We start from the raw sequence: 22832 nt of genomic DNA, 5'->3' as shown, positions 1-22832 counted from the left end.
GGGGTGAAGTCTGTTTCGTTTCACACTCTCAGGGCTGCACAAAGAAAACCCAAGAGATGTCTCTCCTTCCCTGGAGTGCAAGTGACTGAAGGGAAGGAGCTGTTGCTTCTCTGGGCAGTCCCAGGATGGCCACAGGGCAAGGGCACACAGCGAATGAGTAAATGAGTGAATGGCTGGAACCACAGTCCCCCAAAGAGCGTGAGATTGAGTGTGACACATTGTAGCTCACCAACTACAACAGACAGGACCCAGCAAAAGAGGAAAGTTTGGTGAGACTGTGAAGGAGCAGTCTGGGACAGGAAGAGGCTTGGGGCCTTTTGCTCCTTCTCAGGTATTTCCTGAGCACCTACTGTATGCCTGCCTTGGCTGGCCACCTGGCCTCCAGCCGTGACTCTGACTGACAGGGCTGTGTGCTCACTGAGCTGACACGTTAGTTGGGGGAGACAAACCAGTACACAGGTGAACAGGTCATTTTGGATCACGGCATGTGCTATAAAAAAAGATACGGGCTAACATTTCACAGACAGCTGGAACAGGGAGTTAGGGCCCCTGTTTGGGTGGCCAGGGAGGGTCCCAGGAGGTGACATTTGAGCTGAGACTTGGGTGATGAGAAAACTGTCAGCTGTATGAAGAGTTGGAGGAAGAGGGTTTCTGTAGAGGAAAGAGCCAGTCCAAAGGCCCTGTGGTGGAAAGAGCTTGGCATTGCTAAGGGTCAGAAGGGCAGGTGAGGCAGCCCTAGGATGGGGAGGGAGTGCGATGAAGTCATAAGCAGCAGGGGCCCAGCGTGCAGGGCTCCAGGGCCTGGTGAGGAGTGTGGACCTTATCTTGGCCCAGTGGGAGCTGCTGCAGGGATTCAGTGATGAGGAGGAAGGTCTGAGGGGGAGGGCACGATTACCAGCATCGGTTACGGACGAGTCAAGGAAGAGAGCAGCCAAGAACTGTCCACGGGATTTGAAAATAAGGAAAATTAAGTTCTGGAACATACCAGGTAAAGATCTCAGGCCATGGATGATTTCCCGCCTTCTGTCTTGTAGTGAAATTCGGTCTTCGGACATCATGAGACCAAACATCACCAGAGAGATGAACTGACTGGTGTAAGCCTGCACACAAAACGGTGATGCTGGCAGAGTGGAAGCACAAGTCCTCACAGCAACCACGCGAGATAAGGCGGACCACTGGGCCTCTCACGGCCTCCGTCTACCTGCCTGGCCCAGGCCCTTCTACCTTGGTGCTGGCCACGCCGATCTCCGGTCCCGCGTTGATGTGGACACCGCAGTCGGTCTCTCGGGAGATGGAGCTGCCCACAGTGTTGGTGATGCCCACGGTCAGGGCCCGGCGGTCCTTACAGTAGCGCAGCGCCAGGAGGGTGTCCGCGGTCTCGCCTGCCACACAGGCCCTTCCTCTCAGCTCACGGGCATGTGGCTCTGCCAGCCCAGACCCCAGCCTCCCGACTCATTTACTCCCCACTCTTACGAAGAAATTGGTGCCCAGAAACAGTCAGTGTATGCTCAGAAAGGAAAATGCATGCTCAACAAGTTTTTCCAGTTGATTCTTTTTTGTGTGTGTGAGGAAGAGTTGCTCTGAGCTAACATCTGTTGCCAATCTTCCTCTATTCTGTATGTGGGTCGCCACCACAGCATAGCTTGATGAGCGGTGCAGAGGTCTGCGCTCGGGATTGGAACCTGCGAACTCCAGGCCGCTGAAGCAGAGCATGCTGGACTTAACCACTATGCTACCAGGCCAGCCCCTCTGGTTGATTCTTAGATTCAAGATTTCGCTACTATTTATGTGGCAAGCACTTTCTCATCTGCTGTCTCACTGAACTCTCATGACAGCCCCCTGGGGGCCATCATTTCCATTTCCTCTCGAGGATGAGGTGCTCAGAGATGGAGGAAACCAGTGCCTTGCTCACTCGAGGCCAAGTGGCTGCGGGTGCCAGAGTCGGCACCACTCCAGGCGGGCCTGGCTCCTGGTGCCCTTTCTAGGACTCTAAGCTGCCCTATTCAGGATGTGCTGAGATTTAACATTTAAAAAGCAAGAATGCTCCCAAATGGCTTTTCTCAAATAGATCTTGTTCTAAAGGAAAACACTTATTGCAGCCTCCCAGTGTGGACTCAAGTTATTTTTATAATACAATAAAGCTACTTAGATAGGTTCACACATAAGCCAGCACAAACTCCCTGTGTTTGTAAGTCCTAAAGAACTCAAGCTAAATTAAATATGACCCAGACCATAAAACCAAACCCCTGTGACGGCCACACGGCCACTGCTCTTGGCTATGCCTGTGCTGGCTCTTCTGGGGTGCAGGCTGGTGCCTGTATGGCCTAATCCTCTGTGCCTTTTTCTCTTCAGAGTTGTGTCCATGCACCAGGGCATCATTGGGCCCTTCCTCAGCACCAACGGGACTCAGGGCTTGAAGGGGAGCAGGGCAGCTCTATCTTTATCAGCACCCCCCACCAGTTTCTGATACAGTTTTTTTAAATTTAAGGTAAAGGACTGAAGAAAATGAAACTTTAAATTCTTTCTATGTAACACTCAGGAGCTGCCACTGCATTATGTTCACAGTAAATCCACCTCTGTTCTTTGGTTAGTGGCTCCCACTGATTCCTGAAACATTTTTAGGCTCTGATGGGATCGTAAACCCAAAGGAAACATTCGCCCCTGAAGCCACATGGCAGCACCTGGGTACCAGGGGGTCAGCTAGACGGTGGGCGGGTCTGTGTTAGTTTTTCTTAGCTTGTCATCGAAATGAAAATAGTATTAAAAATTCAAAATGGAAGCAGCATTAAAAGCCCCAATAGATATTAGGGCATTGCTATTAATGTTTTAGTTGTGATAATGACATTGTGGTTATGTTTTTTCTTTTATTGTTTAGAGATACGTTCTAAAGTATTTATAGATGAAATAACATGATGTCTGGGACAGACTTCAAAATAACCCAGTGGAGGGGAGGGGTTAATGTGGATGTGATGACACAGGATGGGTGAACTGATCATTGCTGAGGCTAGGCGATTCCTTACGTGAATCTCTCTGCTTTTATAAAGGTTTGGAATTCTCCATAATTAAAATGTTTTAAAAATCCTCCTAGAGTTCATGGGGACTCCAAGCATATGGCCATCGATCACCTCCTCGACCCTCTGCCTGGCCTGAGTGGAACAAATGCCCAAGCCTAGTGTTAGGATGGCACCCAGGCGGTGCTGAGCTGAGGATGCCCTGGGCCCTACACTAGAGCAGTGTCTCCCCACACCTCCCCCTGGTGGGCGGCATGGACACTGCACAGAGCCTACACAGTTCTTGAAGTGACTCTCAACCAGCAGAATTTTGAAGAATTTTTTCTCTGCTAAATTAAACTCAGCACACATTTATGAGCACCTTGGTGAGTGGCCCCTGGAGTCCTGGACTTAGACTGGCAAGAAGGATAAGCCCTAGCCGCGTGGCCCTCCCTCTACAATGGGACAGTAACTGACGGCACTGAGGGTTAAATGACCCCATGCCCGAGAGAACCTCACTGGACGAAGGAGGGAGAGCTTGTGCTGTGTCACCGAGAGGACAGCCGGAGAGGAACTGATGCAGACTTGTACCCCTTACCTGACTGGCTTATGAAAAAGCAGACGTCGTCCCTGAACACGGGCGTGTTCCTATCCAGAAAATCGCTAGCAAGTTCAACCATCACGGGGAGCTCAGTCAGTTCCTCCAAAACTTGCCGTGTCTGAAGCCAACAAGAATGGGGACTGAAGTCAGTCACAGACACTAGAGGGACACGAGCAGCTGAGCTTCTGGGGACAGTCTGAGAGGGCGGCTGTGTGTCCAGGTGGCGAGAGAACTGCAGGCACTCACAGGCCACGTTGCAGGAGAGAGGGCTCCATGCCAGTTCTCACGCCGCTCACGGGCACCAAATTTGGAAGGCCAAATGCCCGGTACCATTTAAGACGAGTCTCCTAGACCACTGCTATCTCCCCCCACCATGCACTCCCCCATGCGGTGAGCTTACGGCCACAGCGGCATGGTAGCTAGTTCCACAGCCAATCACGATGAGCCGCCGGCATCGTCGAATCTCCTTCAAGTGGTCCTTCAAGCCACCCAGGAGCACTGCAGGGCACATGCAGGGCAGGGCATTAATGCTGACCCAACACAGGGACTGCACAACGGCCCAGGGCATGGACCAGGGGATTACCTGTGTTGGTCTCAAAATTCACCCGACCTCTCATAGTATTGAAAACTGACTCTGGCTGTTCAAAGATCTCCTTCTGCATAAATGCACTGAAGTTACCTGGTCAAATGAACATCAACAAGATGGGTCGGTTTTCATTTCATCACACTTCCACTGCTTAACTTTTAATCAAGGTGAAACATCATTATGCAGGTAGTCACAATGACACCTATGAAGCCCGCTGCAGATTACAAAGGGCGTCCCCAGGTATCGTCCCACCTGATGCTCATGGTGACAAGTGAGAGGAAAGCAGATCAGGTACAATTACTATCTCCAATTTACATGTCAGACCCTGCAGCTTGAGAGAGGGAGGGATGTAAGTGACAAATCGTGGCTGGTCTTCCTGGGCCACATTCCTCTTAGCACAGCCAGAAAATGCTGTACTTCCAAAAAACCCACCTACTTAGGGAAGTACAAACTAAGCAAGCCCAAAGAAATAGGCAATTTTGTTTTTAACAAATAACCTCTTAGCTTCTGTATGAAAGAAAAACTTTTCAGCCACTCATGCATTTCCAGGGCTCCGATTTGAATGGAATTAGATGATGTCAAAGGGACGATCTGGCTGCAGGTTTAAGGCCCCTGACAGGTGTTGTGCCTGATCTTTGGAGGTGTGCACAGATGGGCCAGGAATGTTCTCTGGGATACATATGCACGTGACGCCAAACATCACAGTGCTCCCTGTCTGCTCCCCTCGACAGAGGCCTTGTACAAAGGGTGCCACAGAGCAGACAGGACAGGTGAGGAGGGTGGGCCACCTCAGACCAGGATCAGGGAAGGGCTCTCTAAGGGGTGACACTTCAGGGTAGATGATCAAAAAGAGCCAGTCTCGCAAGAAGAACAGCAAGTGCAGTGGCTCCCAGGGGAGCAAGCACTTGGCCTGAGTAACAGGAGGCGGCCAGGGTGTGCAGAGCGAGGTGGGGCCAGGCTGGGCAGGGGGGGTTGTGGGCTGTGGCAGGGAGTGTGGATTTTATTCTAAGAACAGTGGGAAGCTACTGAGGGCTTTAAGCAGCAGGATAAGAGGGTCTGATTCATGTTATTAAAAGTTTACCCAGGCTGCTCTGTAGAGAAGAGGGTGCAGGCAGGCAAATGTGGGTGCAGGGAGACAGGCTCTCCTTGCAAGGAGAAAGTAGTCCACAGTCCCCCATCACTGCAGGCCTCCCGCCCAGAGAAGAAATGGTGCCTGGAGTGTGGGAACGTGTCCCAGAGAGGCAGTTAAGGGAGGCGGCTGACAGATGGAGTCAGATCAAGCAGGGAGACCCAGCACTTGGACACAGTCAGGAGCTCCCCTTGGAGAAGCCAGGCCAGGCTCCCCACACCCGCTGAGCTGTGTGAGCCACAGACCACCCACAGCCCCGCCCTGCTGGCCACGGCAGGCAGGAGGGCTGTGGCGCCCACCCAGGGTAGCGCAGAGAGTCTCAGGAGCTCCCCCACAGAGCACCTGCGGCCAAGGCTGCTGCAGGTGGACCCTCTGAGGACACGTGCCTTTCATGATTTGCTGCAATTCCATCTGCAAGGTCTGGATGGCTCGAGATGGGTCATCACTAGCCGAACGCTTGACCCGGTGAATAGAGAGTTTCCCATCAGCCACTGCGGCAATGTCATCGTCCTCGAGGAAGATGACCCGGTTGGTGTGTTCTATGATAGCACTGGAACAAGGAAAACACAGGCGTCACAGACAGGGCCTGCCTTCGACAGTCACAAGATGCAGTCACTCACTGCCTCACCAGGGTGGGTCCCCATCAGTAGCACGGGATGGGATCTTGGGAGGGACAGGCACACCACACTATAAACATTGATTCGTGCCTCCCTTCTGTCCCCCCAGAACGACTTTTAAGCCAGTCCCAGACATCACAGCACTTCATCTGTAAACATTTTAGCTTTTAGTTCTAAAAGATAAGGGTTGTTTTTAACCTACTACAATACCATTATCATATCTAAAATTAAAAATTATTCCTTCATGTCATCAAATATCTAGTATGTTCAGATTTCCCCAATAATCTCATAGATGTCCTTTTAGAATTGCTTTCTTCACATCAGGATCCAAACAGTGTCACCTTTGGAGAATGTTCGGGAACCAGCATGTTATTCTGAATTGTAAAGAAAAAGAATGAAGCATTTATCTTGCCTTTCCAAATGGTCTGTCTTTGAGAATAACCACATGTTTTATAAAGGCAAGTTTCTCTTTATGGGAGGAATATAGAATAAAGAAGGAATGATAGAATTAAAATAATCAATCTATGAACTAGTTGTTCATATTTCTAATTATTAATAGCTCTAGTCAAGGACCATCAATAGCTGTTGAAACTAAGAGGTGAAAGGCTGAGAGCAGCTTTATAATGGATGGATGAGGCTGGCGACACTTGAATCCCCTGATCAATCTCAACAGCACAAAAAGACAGACAATGAGACATATCTGCCTCCTGATGGAAGGACATACCACCACCTACGAAGTAGTCTTGCCAAAAAATCAAACCTGAAGGAGATCAAGCTTCTAGACACCTGTAAACTCCAGTTTATAGGAAATACAGTGGGCAGAGGAACATGTCAAATGACACCATGGGGATTCTCTCAGCAAAGTCCAGACAGCGGGAAACTCATCAGGACAAATGACTCAATTTCTTAACACACACACAGAGCAAGGAAAAAAGGGGGGCTTGAGAGCAAACTACAAAACACGTCCACTAATGAAATGTGCGGTCATGTGTTTATTATTTTTATAATAACTTTCTCTGCATAGAAAGTAATAATGATTTTTCCCTTGAGATGGTAATAGAAAGTTTCTTTTAAAAATAAATTTAAGTTAGAAAAGTTGGTAAATGAAAAAGAAAGGTAATCAACAGCACAGGCGGTACACAGATACAGTGAAAACCATGAAGTGATGCTTGAAGGGCCATGGGAGAAAAAAACCCTCCTTCTACCAAGTGCCACACCCACACGTGTCCCGTGCAGAAAAATGAGCATTTAAAACTCCTGATGCCTCCAAAATATATAAAGAACTCATACATCTCAACAACCAAAAAACTAATAACCCAATTAAACAATGGGCAAAGATGTGAACAGACATTTCTCCAAAAAAGATATACAGATGGCCAACAGGCACATGAAAAGATATTCAACATCATTAACTATCAGGGAAATGCAAATCAAAACTACAATGAAATATCACCTCACGCCCGTCAGAATGGCTATAATTAACAAGACAGGAAACAACAAGTGTTGGAGAGGATGTGGAGAGGAGGGAACTCTCATATACTGCTGGTGGGAGTGCAAACTGGTGCAGCCACTATGGAAGGCGGTATGGAAATTCCTCAAAAAATTAAGGATAGAACTACCATACGATCCAGCTATTCCACTGCTGGGCATTTATCTAAAGAACATGAAAACACGAATGCGTGAAGATACATGCACCCCTGTGGCGTAAAGATACATGCACCCCTGTGTTCATTGTAGCATTATTCACAATAGCCAAGACTTGGAAGCAACCTAAGTGATCATCAAGGGACGAATGGATAAAGATGTGGTATATATACACAATGGAATACTACTCAGCCATAAGAAACGATGAAATCCAGCCATTTGTGACAATATGGATGGACATTGAGGGTATTATGCTAAGCGAAATAAGTCAGAGGGAGAAGGTCAAATACCGTATGATCTCACTCATAAGAAGACAAAAACAACAACAAACAAACACATAGAGACAGTGATTGGATTGGTGGTTACCAGAGGGGAAGATGGGAGGGAGGAGAGCAAAATGGATAATTATGCACATGTGTGTGGTGATGGATTGTAATTAGTATTTGGGTGGTGAACATGAGAACATGATGTAATCTATGCAGAAACAGAAGTATAATGATGTACACCTGAAATTTATACAATGTTATAAACCAATGTTACCACAATTTAAAAAAAAAAAACCTCCTGATGCAAAGTCCGAGAGAAATGATCAAGTTCTATGGCTCTAAGAGAGGTGTCTCCAGATAGATCCTAGAGGAGAAAGATAAAGAAGGATGGAAAGCCACTGCACTGGAAAAAAATACTTTAAACAATATACACTAATTGTTCAAAAAGTGGAAAACAGAATAACAAGAGGAAGAAGATGGCCAGATCCCATCTCCAAGAGAGAAACCCTGCTTATGTTGTGTTGCCCTCCAGACAGTGCTTAATATATTAGTGTTTGTATTCATGTGTGCATGTATATCTGTATGTTTAAATATAATTATTATTTTTTTATTTACACAATGGATGGTAGTATAATCTAGTCATTAAGACTACTGGCCCAGGAGTTAGACAGACCCGAGGTGGAGTCCTCATCTCTGCCTCCTACTAGCCCTGTGCCCTTGGGCAACAAGGACATGATCCCTCTGAACCCTGTCTTCGGTTCCTCATCTGTGAATCGGGAGATGATCGCTGTGCCTTCCTTCACCAGAGGTTTATTATGGTCATCAAATGGGATCGTCCTGCGAAGCCCTCAGCACAGTGTCCCGCCGTGAGTGCACAGCACAGGCTGCTACTGTTGTCACGAGCGCTCTGCAGGGTGCCTTCCTTTCTGGGAGGGTCACCCAGAATCATCCTTCTTATTTTTCAATATGTACTGGCTTTCTTGTCTATACACTATACATTGTAGAATCACTTTTTTAAGTTCCAAAAACCTAAACAAACAAAAGAATCTTGAGGATTTTAATTATAGCATTGAATTTACAGATTAATTTAAGAAGAGTCAATATCTTTAAAAAATAATTTTTAATTATTAAATTATTTTAAAAAATAATATTAAGTCTTCCTACTTAATGTGAATGTGAAATCTCTCCCTTTATTCAAATTTCTTTTTGTTTCTCATGATAAACTCTTGTAGTCTTCTGCAAACATGTTCTGGACTATTTTTATTAAAATTTATTTTAAGGAATTAAAACATTTTTTTCAGCTGTGGTAAATAGATTACTTTTTTGTTCAACAAAGGTTTGCTGAGAGCCTGCTGTGCCAGTCACATGAGGAGACACCAGAGGGAACGAGGTGGATGTGGTCCCCGCCAGTTCAGCTCAGGGGCTACTGCTGGGATGTCGCATTTCCACACCTTTATTCTCTGACCAGCCACTAGTATTAGTTCTAATGGCTTTCAGTTGGAACTTAAATAATCCTATTGCCGACAAATAATTATTTCATCTCCTTTCAGGCATTCGTGCCTTTCTTTTTTTGAGAAATATCTACTGTATTTCATTGAATATAAGGGAATATTGATCTTAAGATCACTATTATTTTATACACTTCTAAGAAACAAAAACTGTAGCAAATTATAATTGCAAGATGCCACTTACAGATGCTAAAATCTATAAAATGATTGTGCATCTTAGAATCATTAAAATCATATTAGTTTCTCATTGAAATGGTGCTGTAGGGAACAGTTTGGGAAATGCCGCCCTTTCCTATCAGTGTGAAGGGCAATGTGGGCTGTGGGCTGTGGGCTGGGACAGGCCTTACAGCCTGGGATCCAGGTTCCTGCTACTCCAGGTGCCCAGGAGACCTCACCTGGTGTCCTCCCTGCTTCACAGCAGGCCCCTACAAGAGCTGGTGGGAAAGAGGCATGACAAAGATATGGATGGAGGAAGTCATGGTGGTGTTTATGGCAGTTTTCTATTTAAACTAGCAGGAAAGTGTTTTGGTCTTTTCTGACTGTGTGTATACATTTTTGTACTAAAATGGTACGAAGCCTACTTAAATTTCGGAATTATTGTTTTGTGTGTTGATGAGAACATGGACTTTGGAATCAATTGGACCAAAACCCTAAATCTTGGCTCTTTTACAAATGGTCAGACTGAGGCAAAGGCAGGCAGGGTGCGGGAAGAACCAAAGGTCTGGAGACACCTGCCCCATCTAAAGGAGGCAGGAGGGAGCACAACCCAGTATGCCCAGATCTGCTGGTTTTCCAGAGAAGCTAGAAATCCAGATTTTTACGTGAAGTCTCCCAATTTTAAAGTGTTGGCAACTAATTCAATTATTCTGTGCAGGCCCAAAACGTTGTGTTGGTCAGTGGACCTGGCCTTTGGCCACCACGGCTGCCGACGACAGCCACACAGGTGCTCACGGTACAAGGATTCCTGGAGGAGGGCCACAGAGGGCTGAAATCTGCCATCACCCCCACCCCTCGCTGAGCCGTGAGAAAACAGCTCAAATGGGGGTAAGTAAGAAATGGCAGTGTTTAGCTAGTCATTCTTGAGTACATAATCCCAGGAAAGAAAGGAAACCAGGTGTAGCTACCTTGCGTCAGAAGCAAAGAAGAATTCCACTGCTTTATCCCCCACAGCGTGGAGGCAGGCCGAGCTGTCCAGCCTCGTCATCCTTGTTGTACAGATATTCTTCACATTCCCAATATTGCCTGGCAAAGGAAGGAAAGGATTGCAAATCCTGTTAAACTATTTTGTTTGAATAATATGCAGCAAGGAGCCAATTTCCTTTTTGAATATGTGTGGGAGCAATCTGCAATTTTTAGCTTTGGTTGTGTCAGCCAAATCGTGTAAAAGATCCCCAAATAACACAGTACTGCTGCAAGAGCATTTAAATGGCTGCAAGCAAAATAAACCAAATCAGCGCTCAGATCAGGCATGGGTGCTTTATAGGGTGCTTTATATAACGGAGCCGCATGCCTCTTCCCTCGACTTGTGTATCTTTTTGAAAATATCCATAATAAAAAGCTTTTGAAAATATGGAGCCAAGTCTCAGTTGTGTGAAAACCTTTTTGCCCTGGAGCCATGTGCAGGCTGGCCCCAGCAGAGTAAGGGCCTCCTGCCTTCCAGGGGAGCTGCCTGCACCAAAGCAGCACTGCCCTGTTCAAGTCCTCAGGAAACTTACGCGTCCGATACAAGACGGGGATCTGTTCTGTGGAGAGTTTGTATTTGCTCCGCACTCCAATGAGCAGGGGGCTGCCTCTCCTATAGGGACAAAAGGGAATTGAGTTACCCATAGCCTTGACACCCTGGGTGGGGCCGAATGTCCTCTGAACACTGAGGAGGGGTCCCCACATCTAGCCCTTTCCCCGGGGCAAAGTGTCCTGTTGAGGTCCCACAGGATGGCCTCCTGGGCCACAGGAAGATGCTCCCAAGGCTTGGAGCAGGGACCAACAGGCTAGCACAAGAATCCCAGCTCACTTTCATGGCGTCACCCACCTGCCCAGTGAATCCCCACACCTTAGATGACAGAGGCTGAATCACTGGGAGGTCCCAGCAGCAGAGGAGCACTCTGGTCCCCACTTGGCCTCCAGGTGCTGCATATCTCTAAAGCGGGGGACCTTGATGCCCAGGATCTGCCTAGAGGTTCTCTTTGCCCCCTTTCACCTAGCTCAGTTGTTCTCCAGCTTTGGGGGCATTAAAGTGACTGGCTTGGGTCTACCTGACTTTGTGGGCCACTGAAGGCACTTTCAAGGGTGGTTTTGTCTGCCTGAGTGACACCCTGTGGGTGAAGTTTCAAATCTTCAGCCTGCACATGGCAGACTCTATCACAAAGGCAACAGCGATTTTCACAAGGCCAAGCTTGGGGAATTCCTGCAGCTGATGGGAGTGAGAGCCCCTAACTCAGGTCTCCTCTCCCAGAGCCCCTAGCTCAGCCACCTGTGCCAGGAGGCAATCTTCAGTAAAAAGCGCTTCGTGGTTCACAACTTCTGCAGAAGTTGCTAATGTGTTGACGGTATTATTCCATATGATTTTAGTGGCGTCCTGCCTCTAAAACCTGATTCTTTGCTCATTCTATAAATTACAGCACGCAAATCAAATTCACAATGGGTGTGCAGCTTAACGAGCAGTTCACTTTTGTAACTCACCTAGACCTGTGATTTTCAGCCAGAACCCAGACAGTAACATTTCGACAGTTACTAAAGAGTGCGTGCCTTTTCTCCCCTCCATGCTAGCTCACTAATAAGAAGAAAACATTGAGAATGTTCTAATAAGACAATTTAGGAGCGCTGTGTCAAACACATTAATTAGAATACAATGAGGTAATATTTTACCTAAAACAGTTTCTTACCAACTTAGATCAATGAACTAATGACCTATTGTTAAACCAGCCTGAATCCAGCCCACATATTTCCATTTGGTCTGTTAACCTGCCTCCATACAGGCCCTAAATATTCCTTCAACAATAAAAGATCTTGTTTTCCAGTAGTTGACCTGTTTGGACCCCACTTCTGACTTCTCAAAGTAGGGGACAAAGTCTACAGCTTTGAAGAAGGAGCTGTGAACACTCTGACTATTTGGGACAATCTTTGATCATATCTAAAGCAAATCAGAGCATAATCCCGGGGGCCCATGGGGAACCAGCTTCAACAGTCTTTATAACAATGACAGTGAGAAAGCACTGTAATATCTAATTTTCTTGGCAAATATCTCCCCCAAATTTATTGTTGTCCATTGAGCCCTGTGGCTTCTCCAGACTTTGTGACATATAATGCTCCCCGACATCCCAAAGATTGTTCTGGAGGTTACAGAACCACCAGTTATAGACAATTTAGAAAAATAAAGCTTTACTGTTTCTTCACATTGCCTTCTTCTGCATTCATTTGAAACAGCAATATCAGATTTTAAAAGGGGTTTCTAAATTTGATAGGGACCAACTGGTATTTTATAATTCTATGATTGGAAGAAATTAAATTCCAAATGGTAAATTGGTTCCTGTCCTAGAAAAAATCAAATAATACATTCATATCATTTCCTGCCTAGATACTGTGACAGTCTGCAAGGGACAGCCTTGTCATCTCTGGCTCAGTCTTCCAGGGCCAGAGGTGCATTCTCGATGGCTCCCCAGTGCCTTGAGAAAGAAGCCTGCAGCCCACATGGCACCCTAGGCCCTGCAGAGCTGGCCCTCTGCCCACGTCCCCACTCTCCACCAGCTCTTGATGTTGTAGCGCAGTGTCCATGGGATCTTGTTCATTGCTGTCCCCCATGTCTGGCACAGAGCAGGTGTCAGTAAGCACACACTGAGACTGCAAGAGCCTCAAGTCCCACCAGTGCCCCCACCACCGCCATCCTGGCCTAACTGCAGGTCCCTAAAATGCCACGCTTGCTCTGGCCCCCTTGCCTTTGCTCATGCTGGTCCCTCTGCCTGCCTCCCTCAGGCTGACACCTACTCCAGCTCAGGCCCCCCAGTGCATTACTCCGCAGCCTCCACTGCAGGGCATCACCATCCTCTGCCCTGCTCTGTCCTCCTGCACAACTGTCCAGTCCTTAAGGGTAGGATCAAGTCGGGTGTCACTAGATTCCCAGGGCCCAGCACATAGTAAGTGCTCAACATATATTAGGTAAATGGACTGATGCACAGATGTGTGGATGGATGAGTGGACAGATGGATGGATGGATGGGTGGATAATCCACCCATCTGAATATAAAATAATAGGACAGCACTAATATGGCCACTTGTGTGAATCCACACGGTGCTGGGGACCACAGGGACTCTAACAGATGGACAGCGGTCCTCTCAGTTGATCCCTGCGACACCCTACACGGAAGTGATGAAGCTGGAGCTCTTGTCCTTAAAGGCCTCTTCTGTACTGGATTCAAATCAACGTTCATCTTATTCCTAGTTTCATGTTAATAATTTTGCATTCTTTTATAAAGACAGTCTCTGAAAGTAACCTGAAACCTGGATTTTGCCCTTGCTATACAATTTTATTTTTAATTTGAATTTGTTGTCAACTTCTAAAAATCTGGGGATTTCAAATAAAAAGCCAACTTTCTAATTTCCCTTTAAAAAAATCAGAAGCTCCGGGGCAGGCCCCGCGGCATAGCGGTTAAGTGCGTGTGCTCCGCTACTGGCGGCCGGGGTTCGGATCCCGGGGGCGCACCGACGCACCGCTTCTCCAGCCATGCTGAGGCCGCGGCCCACATACAGCAACTAGAAGGATGTGCAGCTATGACATACAACTATCTACTGGGGCTTTGGGGAGAAAAAGGAGGAGGATTGGCAATAGCTGTTAGCTCAGAGCTGGTCTCCCTCAGCAAAAAGAGGAGGATTAGCATGGATGTTAGCTCAGGGCTGATCTTCCTCACACACACACACACACACACAAAGACATTTCAGTATTTAATAAAGCTATTCTTGCCCGACTATCATTAAGGGCTAGTTGACTAAATTTAAAAAAAGAAAAAAAAAAAATCAGAAGCTCCCGTCACAGAGATGGTGGGGTACATTCTCTGTGGCTAAGCCACAGCTGTCCCTTAGATAGAGTGAGTATCTTCCAGTTTGCCAGAGGCCGTACCCCTCCCTTGTGCCTCAAGCAAAGTGATTTTATTTTATTTGTTATTGGAAATGTCAATGCGTTTTGCCTCACCTTGTGGCAACAGCTTCTCCGGGGTAGTGAATGCTCTTAAAGACCAACGCGAATGCGCCTTCCTGAAAATACAGGAGAGAAGAGTGAGGAACAACTTGTGCTGGTTGAGCCAGCCACTGCCCCAGACAGTTCTCCCCTGGCCCTCTTCACTGAGGGCAGTCCTGGGGTCACTCCAGAGGGCACTGAAGGTAGGACAGCTGGGCAGGGTGATGTCAGGAGGGGGAGTGAGAGAGACTGTACCACACTGAAGGACCGAAGACCAGAACTTGTGGATTTCTTTGTGAGCAACATGAACCACCCGTGCCCAGGCCCACAAGGGATGAGTCCCAGCTCTGTGATGAACTGGGTGGACTGGCGCAGTCAGAGCCTCAGGAAATGAGAACTGGGGCTGGGGTCCGGTGCTGGGCCTTAGGGACAGTACCGACTCCGGGAGCAACTGGGAGGATTAGAGGGGCTAATCTATGATGTGGGCTCAGCTCAACACACGTTAGAGCCCGCGTTCAAATCCTGGCTCCACCTTGTAACTGGGCAATCACTACAGCCTTCTTTGTGCCTCGTGGTGAAAGGAAACAAGAACAGTCCCACCTTGCATGGCTTCTGTGAACTAATGCATTTTAAGTGCTCAGAACAGTGCCTGGACATGGAGAACACCACAGAAGCATGAGCTGTCATTATTGTTATTGTCACTATTTCTATGGTGATGACTGTCATTTGCCCTCTGTGCCTCAGCTTGCTGGTTTGTGCAAACCAGAAATAGAATCTAGTTCTCCTAACTCAAGACTCTCAATGCTCTTTCTATTTCAAATCTTGGTGCAAAACTCTCTCCTATATTCTGACCATTCTGTGCTAGTTTACCATGTCCCTAGTAGACTTTGGGTACATACAACCAGCTATAAATCTAGATTTCTATGCGAAATCTCTCAAGGTTTGGAACCCTGGGCAGACCCAAGGTCCCCTGCAGCCAGCATGTGACAGCCAGTTTGCCAGCTCAGTCACATTGCCAGAGAAACCCAGAGGCAGCATCCCTAGGCCACTAAGTGCCTTTCAAACCCCCCAAAATGAAGAGGCTTCAGGCAGACCCTGAGGAGCCTGACACTCCCCTGCCGGTTTTGTCAACAATGAAGTAGAACTGAATAGAAAAACACCTCCCATTCTCAGCCAAAATGAGCCCTGTGTCGCTTCAGGTAAGAGAAGTCACTGAAGTTTAAAAGTGCCATCACTGGGGAGGTATTTCTGAAATTTAAAGTTACAAATGGAAAAGAGGAAATACCATGTTGCAAAACCAGATTCGTTTACTGTGCACTACACAGTACATTATACTGTACATTACTCTTATTTATAAATGTCTTCTAAATTAGGACCCCCAAAAACGGAAGTCACAGAGCAAAGGGTTTCAACAGTAGACATACTTTTTGAAAAAGACTCTGAAAACACCGAAGGGTGACATATATTAAATCACAGTGTTGTACCCACAGCAGCCCCTGACCCCAGACATTCCAGATTCTCACCCTGAACACTGTCTCCAGGCGGCTGCTGTCTCTGAGGAGCTACTGATGGCCCTGATGCCCGGGAGGATGGGCTCTGGGAGGTCTGGAGCCCTCTCCTCGGCCCCCCACCGCCCCACATGGGGCCTGGCTCTGCCCCACCTCCTCCTCCAGGGAGAGGCCTCTCTTGGACAATCTCCCCAGCTTGTGCCCCTTCGAGGTGACTTTGTTCTGTGGGTCCAGTCCTCTAGGACATCACCAATTTCTCTTTCCCTCCCAGATCATTCCCTTCAGCACACAGACGTGATCTGATATCTCCTATCACAGAAACACAATCCTCCCTCAGAACTGCAACCCTCTCCCATCTCTGGGCCATTTCCTTGCACCCTTCCTCTGCAATCAAACTTCTCAAGAGTCTGCACCTGCTGTCTTTACTGCCTCTTCCTCCAACTCCACTCAGTAAAAACGTGTGAGCATTTCGCCCCCATGACAAATAACTGCTTTACTGAAACAGGAGGATGGACTACACTTCTAAGTCTCCAACATCAGTTAAATTCATCTCAGGTCTGGAGCTAACAGCACACACAACTCAGCTGACAAGACGACAACGTAAGCCACCGTGACTAAGGTCCCGTAAGCAACTTGCCATCGTAAGAAGCCGCAGATCAGAAGGCTGGTCACAATTTCAGAGGTGTTAAAATGAAGCAAGGCACTTTCTATTTGACCAAAACCTCAGAACTTCTCCCAATTCCACAAGGACATAACACCTTAAGGCTAGACGCTGTAGACAAGCCATCTTTAATCCTCAGGTCCTTTGCGCAAATTTGGCTAATAAATGCTTATGAAAAATGAGGGAATGAAGGGATGATTTAGACACGTGGGACTTGTAACTCACCAACTGCTGAATGACTCTCTCGACCAGTGTTGAAAATGTAATGTCCTCAGTTTCTCTGTTGTCGAACACATATTTAATCAGCTTGGCGATGGTCTCTGTATCTGTTTCTGACTCAAACTCGTAGCCTTTGCTTTCCTGGAATATTTGGTTGGACACCAAGTGTCAGATAACTGTCATTGTGCAATGCCGGCCTGGCCAGCTCCCTCTCCTCCCTTATGATTTGCCCTCGCAAAGACTTAAGGCTCGAACAAGGAAAACGGGGCGGGGATGAGAAATGTTTGCCAGAATCACACAGCCCAACGTGGCTGAGTCATTCCAGTATTCCCTGAGATCATCCTGCCTCAGAAGCTTGTCCTTGCCATTAATCTGGACATTGCATAATAACAGCAGTCAGAATGATCAAATATGTTGAGTCAAATCCACCCACATCCCAACCAACACCACAACCTTTTCATACTTTACACACTTGCCGTCTGCCTTCCCACTCCACATTCCATTTGGGGTATGAGGCGATATGTTATTAGCACAGATATTTTAATAAAAGGAAGTTCATGTTCTTTTGATCTGTGAATCTGCAGTGGCCCTTGAGGTAACTGCAAATGCCCTGCCATCTCCTCCAGCAAGATCTGGGGAGGGGCTGAGCGGGGGAGGAGGTATGTCCCACGTGGTGATGTGGCCAAGAGTGGGTCTCACTCAGCATCTGCCTTTGTTTCCGGAGGGAGATGAGGTGGTTGGAAATTTTCTGGGGAAGACCAAGAAAATACCACTCGACTTACATGTTACCAGAGGAAGTGTCTTACCAGAAATTTCCTCAGGTCTTTGTAATTTGTGATGATCCCATTATGGATGACAACAAATTCTGGAAGAAAAGTTTAGTCAAGAGAGAAATGCTATGAAGAAGTGAAGCTCAAGTTAGATGTGAAGGAAAACAAATCAATAGCTTGAAACTCTGCAAACTCTGCTCCTACAGGGACTTCTGTTAAGCAAACTTCATTTACAGTAATTAGAACGGATGTCTGCTATGACTACAATTTAAACCCAAGCAAATACACATTTCTCTTTTGATAAAGAGCATCCACCAACCTGACCACCACAGAGCTCTGACCCGTGGTCTGCAATATCATCAAATAGGCTTCAAACGGGGAATGATTAACTCCTGGTTACCCAGAAACGGTTCCAGGCATTACCAACAGGCTTCAAGCTCAAAGGAGTCATAGGCTAGCAGTCCACACACATGCTTTGTTTGACCTACACTGTATTGTAAAATGATCTGAGTTTAAAATTTTCTTTTCACTTAAAAATCCTGGGAGGCCGGCCCAATGGCATACTGGTTAAGCTTGCGCGCTCTGCTTCGGCGACCTGGGAGGCCTGGGGTTAGCAGGTCTGGATCCCAGGCATGGACCTACATACCACTCATTGAGCCATGCTGTGGCGGCATCCTACATACAAAATAGAGGAAGACTGGCAGCAGATGTTAGCTCAGGGCCAATCTTCCTCACCAAAAAAAATAAAAAAAATAATAAAATCCTGGTTTTCCTAGGGGGAAAACCCCAGAAGCGCTGGCATCTCCAGGCTCACCCACATTGGCCAGGGGCACTTCTCTTTGCAGGTCTGCCTGCTGCTGCTTCTCCCACCCCCTCTCCCCTGCACTTCCACACCCCATGCACTTCCACGAACCTTTGGATCTCTGATGCAAGCTCTTCTTCAGTACAGGACAGATTTCTCCTCTTCTAAAACCTTTTCCCTTATTCCTTTTCTTTATTTTTACCATAATTTCCTGTCTCTCTCTTTTACAACCTATTGTTTACTTTTGTGAGGTCACACAAACACTCAGAGGGTTGAGTAAGAAAAGCCGTTTTCAGCAGGCGTGCGAGCCACAGCTGGACTCCACTGCACCTCTACAAATCTGTTACTGTTTCATTTGTTCGGCTCTCTTCTTGGGGACACCAGTTATCCACCTGTTGGATCTCTATTAACTGCCTCTATATCCAACCCCTTCTCCATTTTTTTCCTTATCTACAGTGACATTATTTCTTTACATTATTTTCTTAAGCTTGTCACATTTTCTTTCATCTCAGTCTCTTGTCTTAACTTCTAATTATTAATTTGCTTCCTAGAATCCACATTTTCTTTGCGAAAACTTCTTTGTGTAATTTTCTTGTGCAATGTAGTTGCTGGGTATAAGTCTTCCTTAAAAGTATGCTCTTCAGCATTCACTGATGAATTGCTAAAGAAATTTTACGAATATTTTATTTCCCACGTTGTTTTCTTTTCAATTACTCATCTTGAGTCAGGGCGGGCATTTCCAAGTTTGGGTGTGGGGGGATCTCCTTGGAGCCTCCCTGCTTCAGGGACACAGAACCATCACCTGCACTGACGTGGGGGTTCACCTTACAGCCCGGGTGGGCAGGAGGCTGTGGCTGGGGTGGTGCTACCTCAGGGCACATGGTCTAGGAGCAGTGTCTCCAGCTGACGCTGCTGCTCCAGGGACCGGCCTCTGCGGTGGCCTCGGGTTTGGCTGGATGTACTTCTGGGTCCTCACCACCACAGGGTCTGCTGTTCCCTCCTGAGTGTAGGGTGCCTACCCCTGTAGTGGGACACCCTATGGTTCAGGGAATGGACCAGATCCAAGGAACAGTCTGTAGCCAAAAACCTGACTACCCGAGAGCCTGACCACGTGGACACACATGTAGCCCAGCCTCTGTGATACCGCCAGCTGCTCTACTGAACAGGGTGCATGGGGCTCTCCTTTCATTCCCCAGAGGAGGCCTTCCCTTCCAATCCGGGCAGATGATGCACCTTGCAGAGTGCTTTGGAGGATGATGCAGCACCTGGGCTCTGCTCTCTGGGGTGGCTGTCCCTCCACCCAGGGCTGCACACTGCCTCGGGGAACCACTGTCCATAGGGGCAAAGGACGCTGTGCAGGGAGGTGCTGCTCTGCTGTGGCCTGACTTCCAGGAGGATTAAGTGTGGTGAGGCTGGTCCAGCATTTAGCTAAGTGCCTGCTGAGAAGCACCCACTACTACTCTGAGGACTCTGATCCCTGCTATAATGTGGGGCTTGGCAAGAACTTGCACTATGCCATGGGGTGTCTTGGGTGGGCATCCCAGATGACTCCAGAGATCATTCTCTCCACCAGACACCCTCCCCATGGTGCCCAGGTGTGGGTCATTGGGGGCTTCTGACAGGACCGGGCCCAACCCAGAGTGGGGACCCACTGGAAGGCCCAGATGATGTCTTAGACTCTTGCCTGCCCTTGGAGCCCTGGGAGGAGTCAGGAGTTGTGCCCTCTCTCCATCTCACATACTCACCGTATCCAACTGCAGGAGACCTTAATGCCCCTGGGGGCTGACCACAAGCCCCTGAGAGCTGCCATTGGGAGCCCCAGGCCTACCAGTGGTTCTCCCACGAAAGGGGGTAGGGGTGTCATTTAAGAGAACCAGGGCATGGAGAACTGTCCTGGGGGCCCAGGCAGTCAGGTGGGCCCATGAGCTGGAGCTGGCACAAGGGAGAAATTGGGAGAACTGGTGGGCCCCCAGCCCACTAAAGAGTGCCTGGTGCCCCCGTGACTGCCCTGAGCAGTGGCTGTGTCTCCGCTCCATGACCTTGGCCTGCTGCATGAGAGCCCACTTACCGTACCTTCCTGAGAGCCCACTTACCGTACCTTCCTGTCTGTCAAGGGATGCCAGAAGTCTGGACTTCTATGTACAACCATTCTCATTTTTTACAAATGCAAAGCAAGCTGAGTCGAGGGCTCTGCTGCTGGGAGGAGCTCTTGGGCCACCAGCTGCAGCCTCTGCTTCTCCAAATCTCAAGCCCTTGGCTGCTGAGGCCTCGCTGCAGGGGCCCAGGCTGGAGCAGGTGCCACAGATGCTAAACGAGATCAGCACTGCCACCTACCCTGGCTCAGGACCACTCTCTTCAGGGGCAGGGACACTTGGGTCCCTTGTTGAGGAACAGGGCCCAGGTCTTCAACCCCTCCTACCACCAAGTCCCTTTCAGCCTGGGTCCCAAGAGCCAGCAGCACTCATAGGAGTTGCCATCATTTTTCTGCAGATGCCTAAGGGGTTGGCACCACACAGGGGCCAGGCTGAGGCCCAGTGCCACCAGTTTGGATCTTCGGGGAAGACAGGGCCAGCTGAGAAGCCAGTTGGCCGTGGGCGTGGATCCACCTGGCACAGGTCAGGGCCAGGCACAACTGTCGGCACTAGGGAACAAGGCCGCACTACATACCATTGCCTTTGTCTGAGCGCTGTGGATGGCTGTTGACAGCATTGGGGACCCCATGGGTGGCCCAGCGCGTGTGGGCAATGCCAAAGTGGGTCTCAAACTCCACCTTTAAGTCCATGCTGTCTTGTTCTAGATGAAAGAGAAATCAGTTTGCCTCACTTTAAATAAGCATTGACAGGGTACAGTAATGGTGAGGTGGCATCATTACAGGGAGACACATCAGCTACACCCAAGGCACACCCCACCATCGCCCACCAAGGCCCCACCCCCGGGATGTCTGTCTGACCTGCTGCTGTGTACTTAGTACTTATCAGTCACCTAATTCACTTCACTGAAATAAACTTACTTTAAAAAGAAAATTCTAGAACACTACTATAAATGGAAAAGCAGGATCATTTACCAGAAAAATTAAAATAAATACATAAGTACTGGGCTGGCCCTGTGGCTTGGTGGTTAAGTGCACACGCTGCGATGCTGGTGGCCCGGGTTCGGATCCCGGGTGCACATCGAGGCACCACTTCTCTGTCCATCCTGAGGCCGAGTCCCACATACAGCAACTAGAAGGGTGTGCAGCTGTGACATACAACTATCTACTGGGGCTTTGGGGGCAAAAAATAAATAAAATCTTTAAAAAAAAAAATACATAAGTACTAATTGTTAAGAAAAAGATTCTCCACGTACTACCACCTAAAATAAACCATCCCACATTCTGGGAAACACAGTTTTACAACATGGGCTTAACCCTCCTTCTATTTATCCGTGCTCAGATAAGTTAACATTTTTAGTCTTGAATGCTGTTAGAATAAAAGATTTCAAAGTGACCAGGCTGAATTTATTGCCTTACTCGGTGTGTTTTCCACTTACTGTAAAGTTCTTCATCGAGAGCCTTGACATTTCCTCTTTTCTTGACAAGCTGGATATGTCTTTCTTTGACTTCATTATTATTTCCATCAATGGCCACACCTGTAGTGGGATCATGATTTTTTTTGTATTGGAATTTAAGTTTTGTACACACACTTCGTTACAGGGCACCACCCAGGGCGAGGGCTCACAGAGCTGTCATTTTATTAGTTCTTGCTCCCCAGGCTTGCTGCCCAGAAAAGAACTAAACAGTGTTCAGGATATCAGCTTGGGAAGACGAGGCTGTTAACTGTGGCAACGCTTAACAGCAGGCAGGGAGTGTGCGCCTGGAACTCGGGCTGTGGCTGCCTCCCTGGCTTCTAACCAGTGTGAGCCCTCGGGAGCCTGTGGGAGAGGCACCCCAACACCTGCCACTGAAGGCAGTGGGCTCACTTGAGGGCATTTGTCTTGCTACTTGCTATGCACTTTGCATTCTTTAGTGGGTATCTGCATTGCATTCATGTTCCTGCAACCTTTCATCAGACTTGCTTTCTGTTAAGAATTGATAGGGCTCTCAATGATCTGGCTCTCCCTTCCTCCTAAGGCTGCTTAATTAAAAATGGGAAACAGACTAAACATCCACCTATTAGAGGATGGAGGAGTAAACTCTGAGACAGTCATCCAGTGGAAGACTGTGCAGCCACTTAGATAGATCGTTAGGAAGAGTTTAGGATAATAGAAAATGCTACAATAAGTGAAAAAAGAATATAAAATTACAGAATTACATAATGACAATTAGTTATAAACACAAAAAAACTATGCATGACATTTCCACCTGTCCACTCCCCAGCCCACCCTCAC

The 22832-nt window shown here is 47.7% G+C and overlaps 1 protein-coding gene across 2 annotated transcripts in view; it reads right to left on the bottom strand.

Moving 5' to 3' along the window:
- GFPT2 (glutamine--fructose-6-phosphate transaminase 2) overlaps positions 1-22832 on the bottom strand; it is a 44318-nt gene that overhangs the window by 7797 nt on the left and 13689 nt on the right. For both annotated transcript variants that reach the window (XM_087429184.1, XM_004428422.3), the window contains exons 3-15: positions 21996-22094; positions 21135-21260; positions 17702-17760; positions 16902-17036; positions 14523-14584; positions 11057-11136; positions 10466-10583; positions 5693-5856; positions 4175-4270; positions 3992-4089; positions 3589-3709; positions 1225-1382; positions 986-1100 (exon numbers count right to left, since the gene is read on the bottom strand). In XM_087429184.1, the coding sequence (XP_087285310.1) occupies positions 986-1100; positions 1225-1382; positions 3589-3709; positions 3992-4089; positions 4175-4270; positions 5693-5856; positions 10466-10583; positions 11057-11136; positions 14523-14584; positions 16902-17036; positions 17702-17760; positions 21135-21260; positions 21996-22094 (1431 nt within the window). The remainder of the gene's footprint in view (positions 1-985; positions 1101-1224; positions 1383-3588; positions 3710-3991; positions 4090-4174; positions 4271-5692; positions 5857-10465; positions 10584-11056; positions 11137-14522; positions 14585-16901; positions 17037-17701; positions 17761-21134; positions 21261-21995; positions 22095-22832) is intronic.

Source organism: Ceratotherium simum, chromosome 4, assembly GCF_057802395.1.
Source record: "Ceratotherium simum simum isolate JZ-2026a chromosome 4, ASM5780239v1, whole genome shotgun sequence".
Lineage (NCBI taxonomy): Eukaryota > Metazoa > Chordata > Mammalia > Perissodactyla > Rhinocerotidae > Ceratotherium > Ceratotherium simum.
The sequence above is the reverse complement of the archived record's forward strand: the minus strand, read 5'-3'. Positions and strand labels throughout refer to the sequence as shown.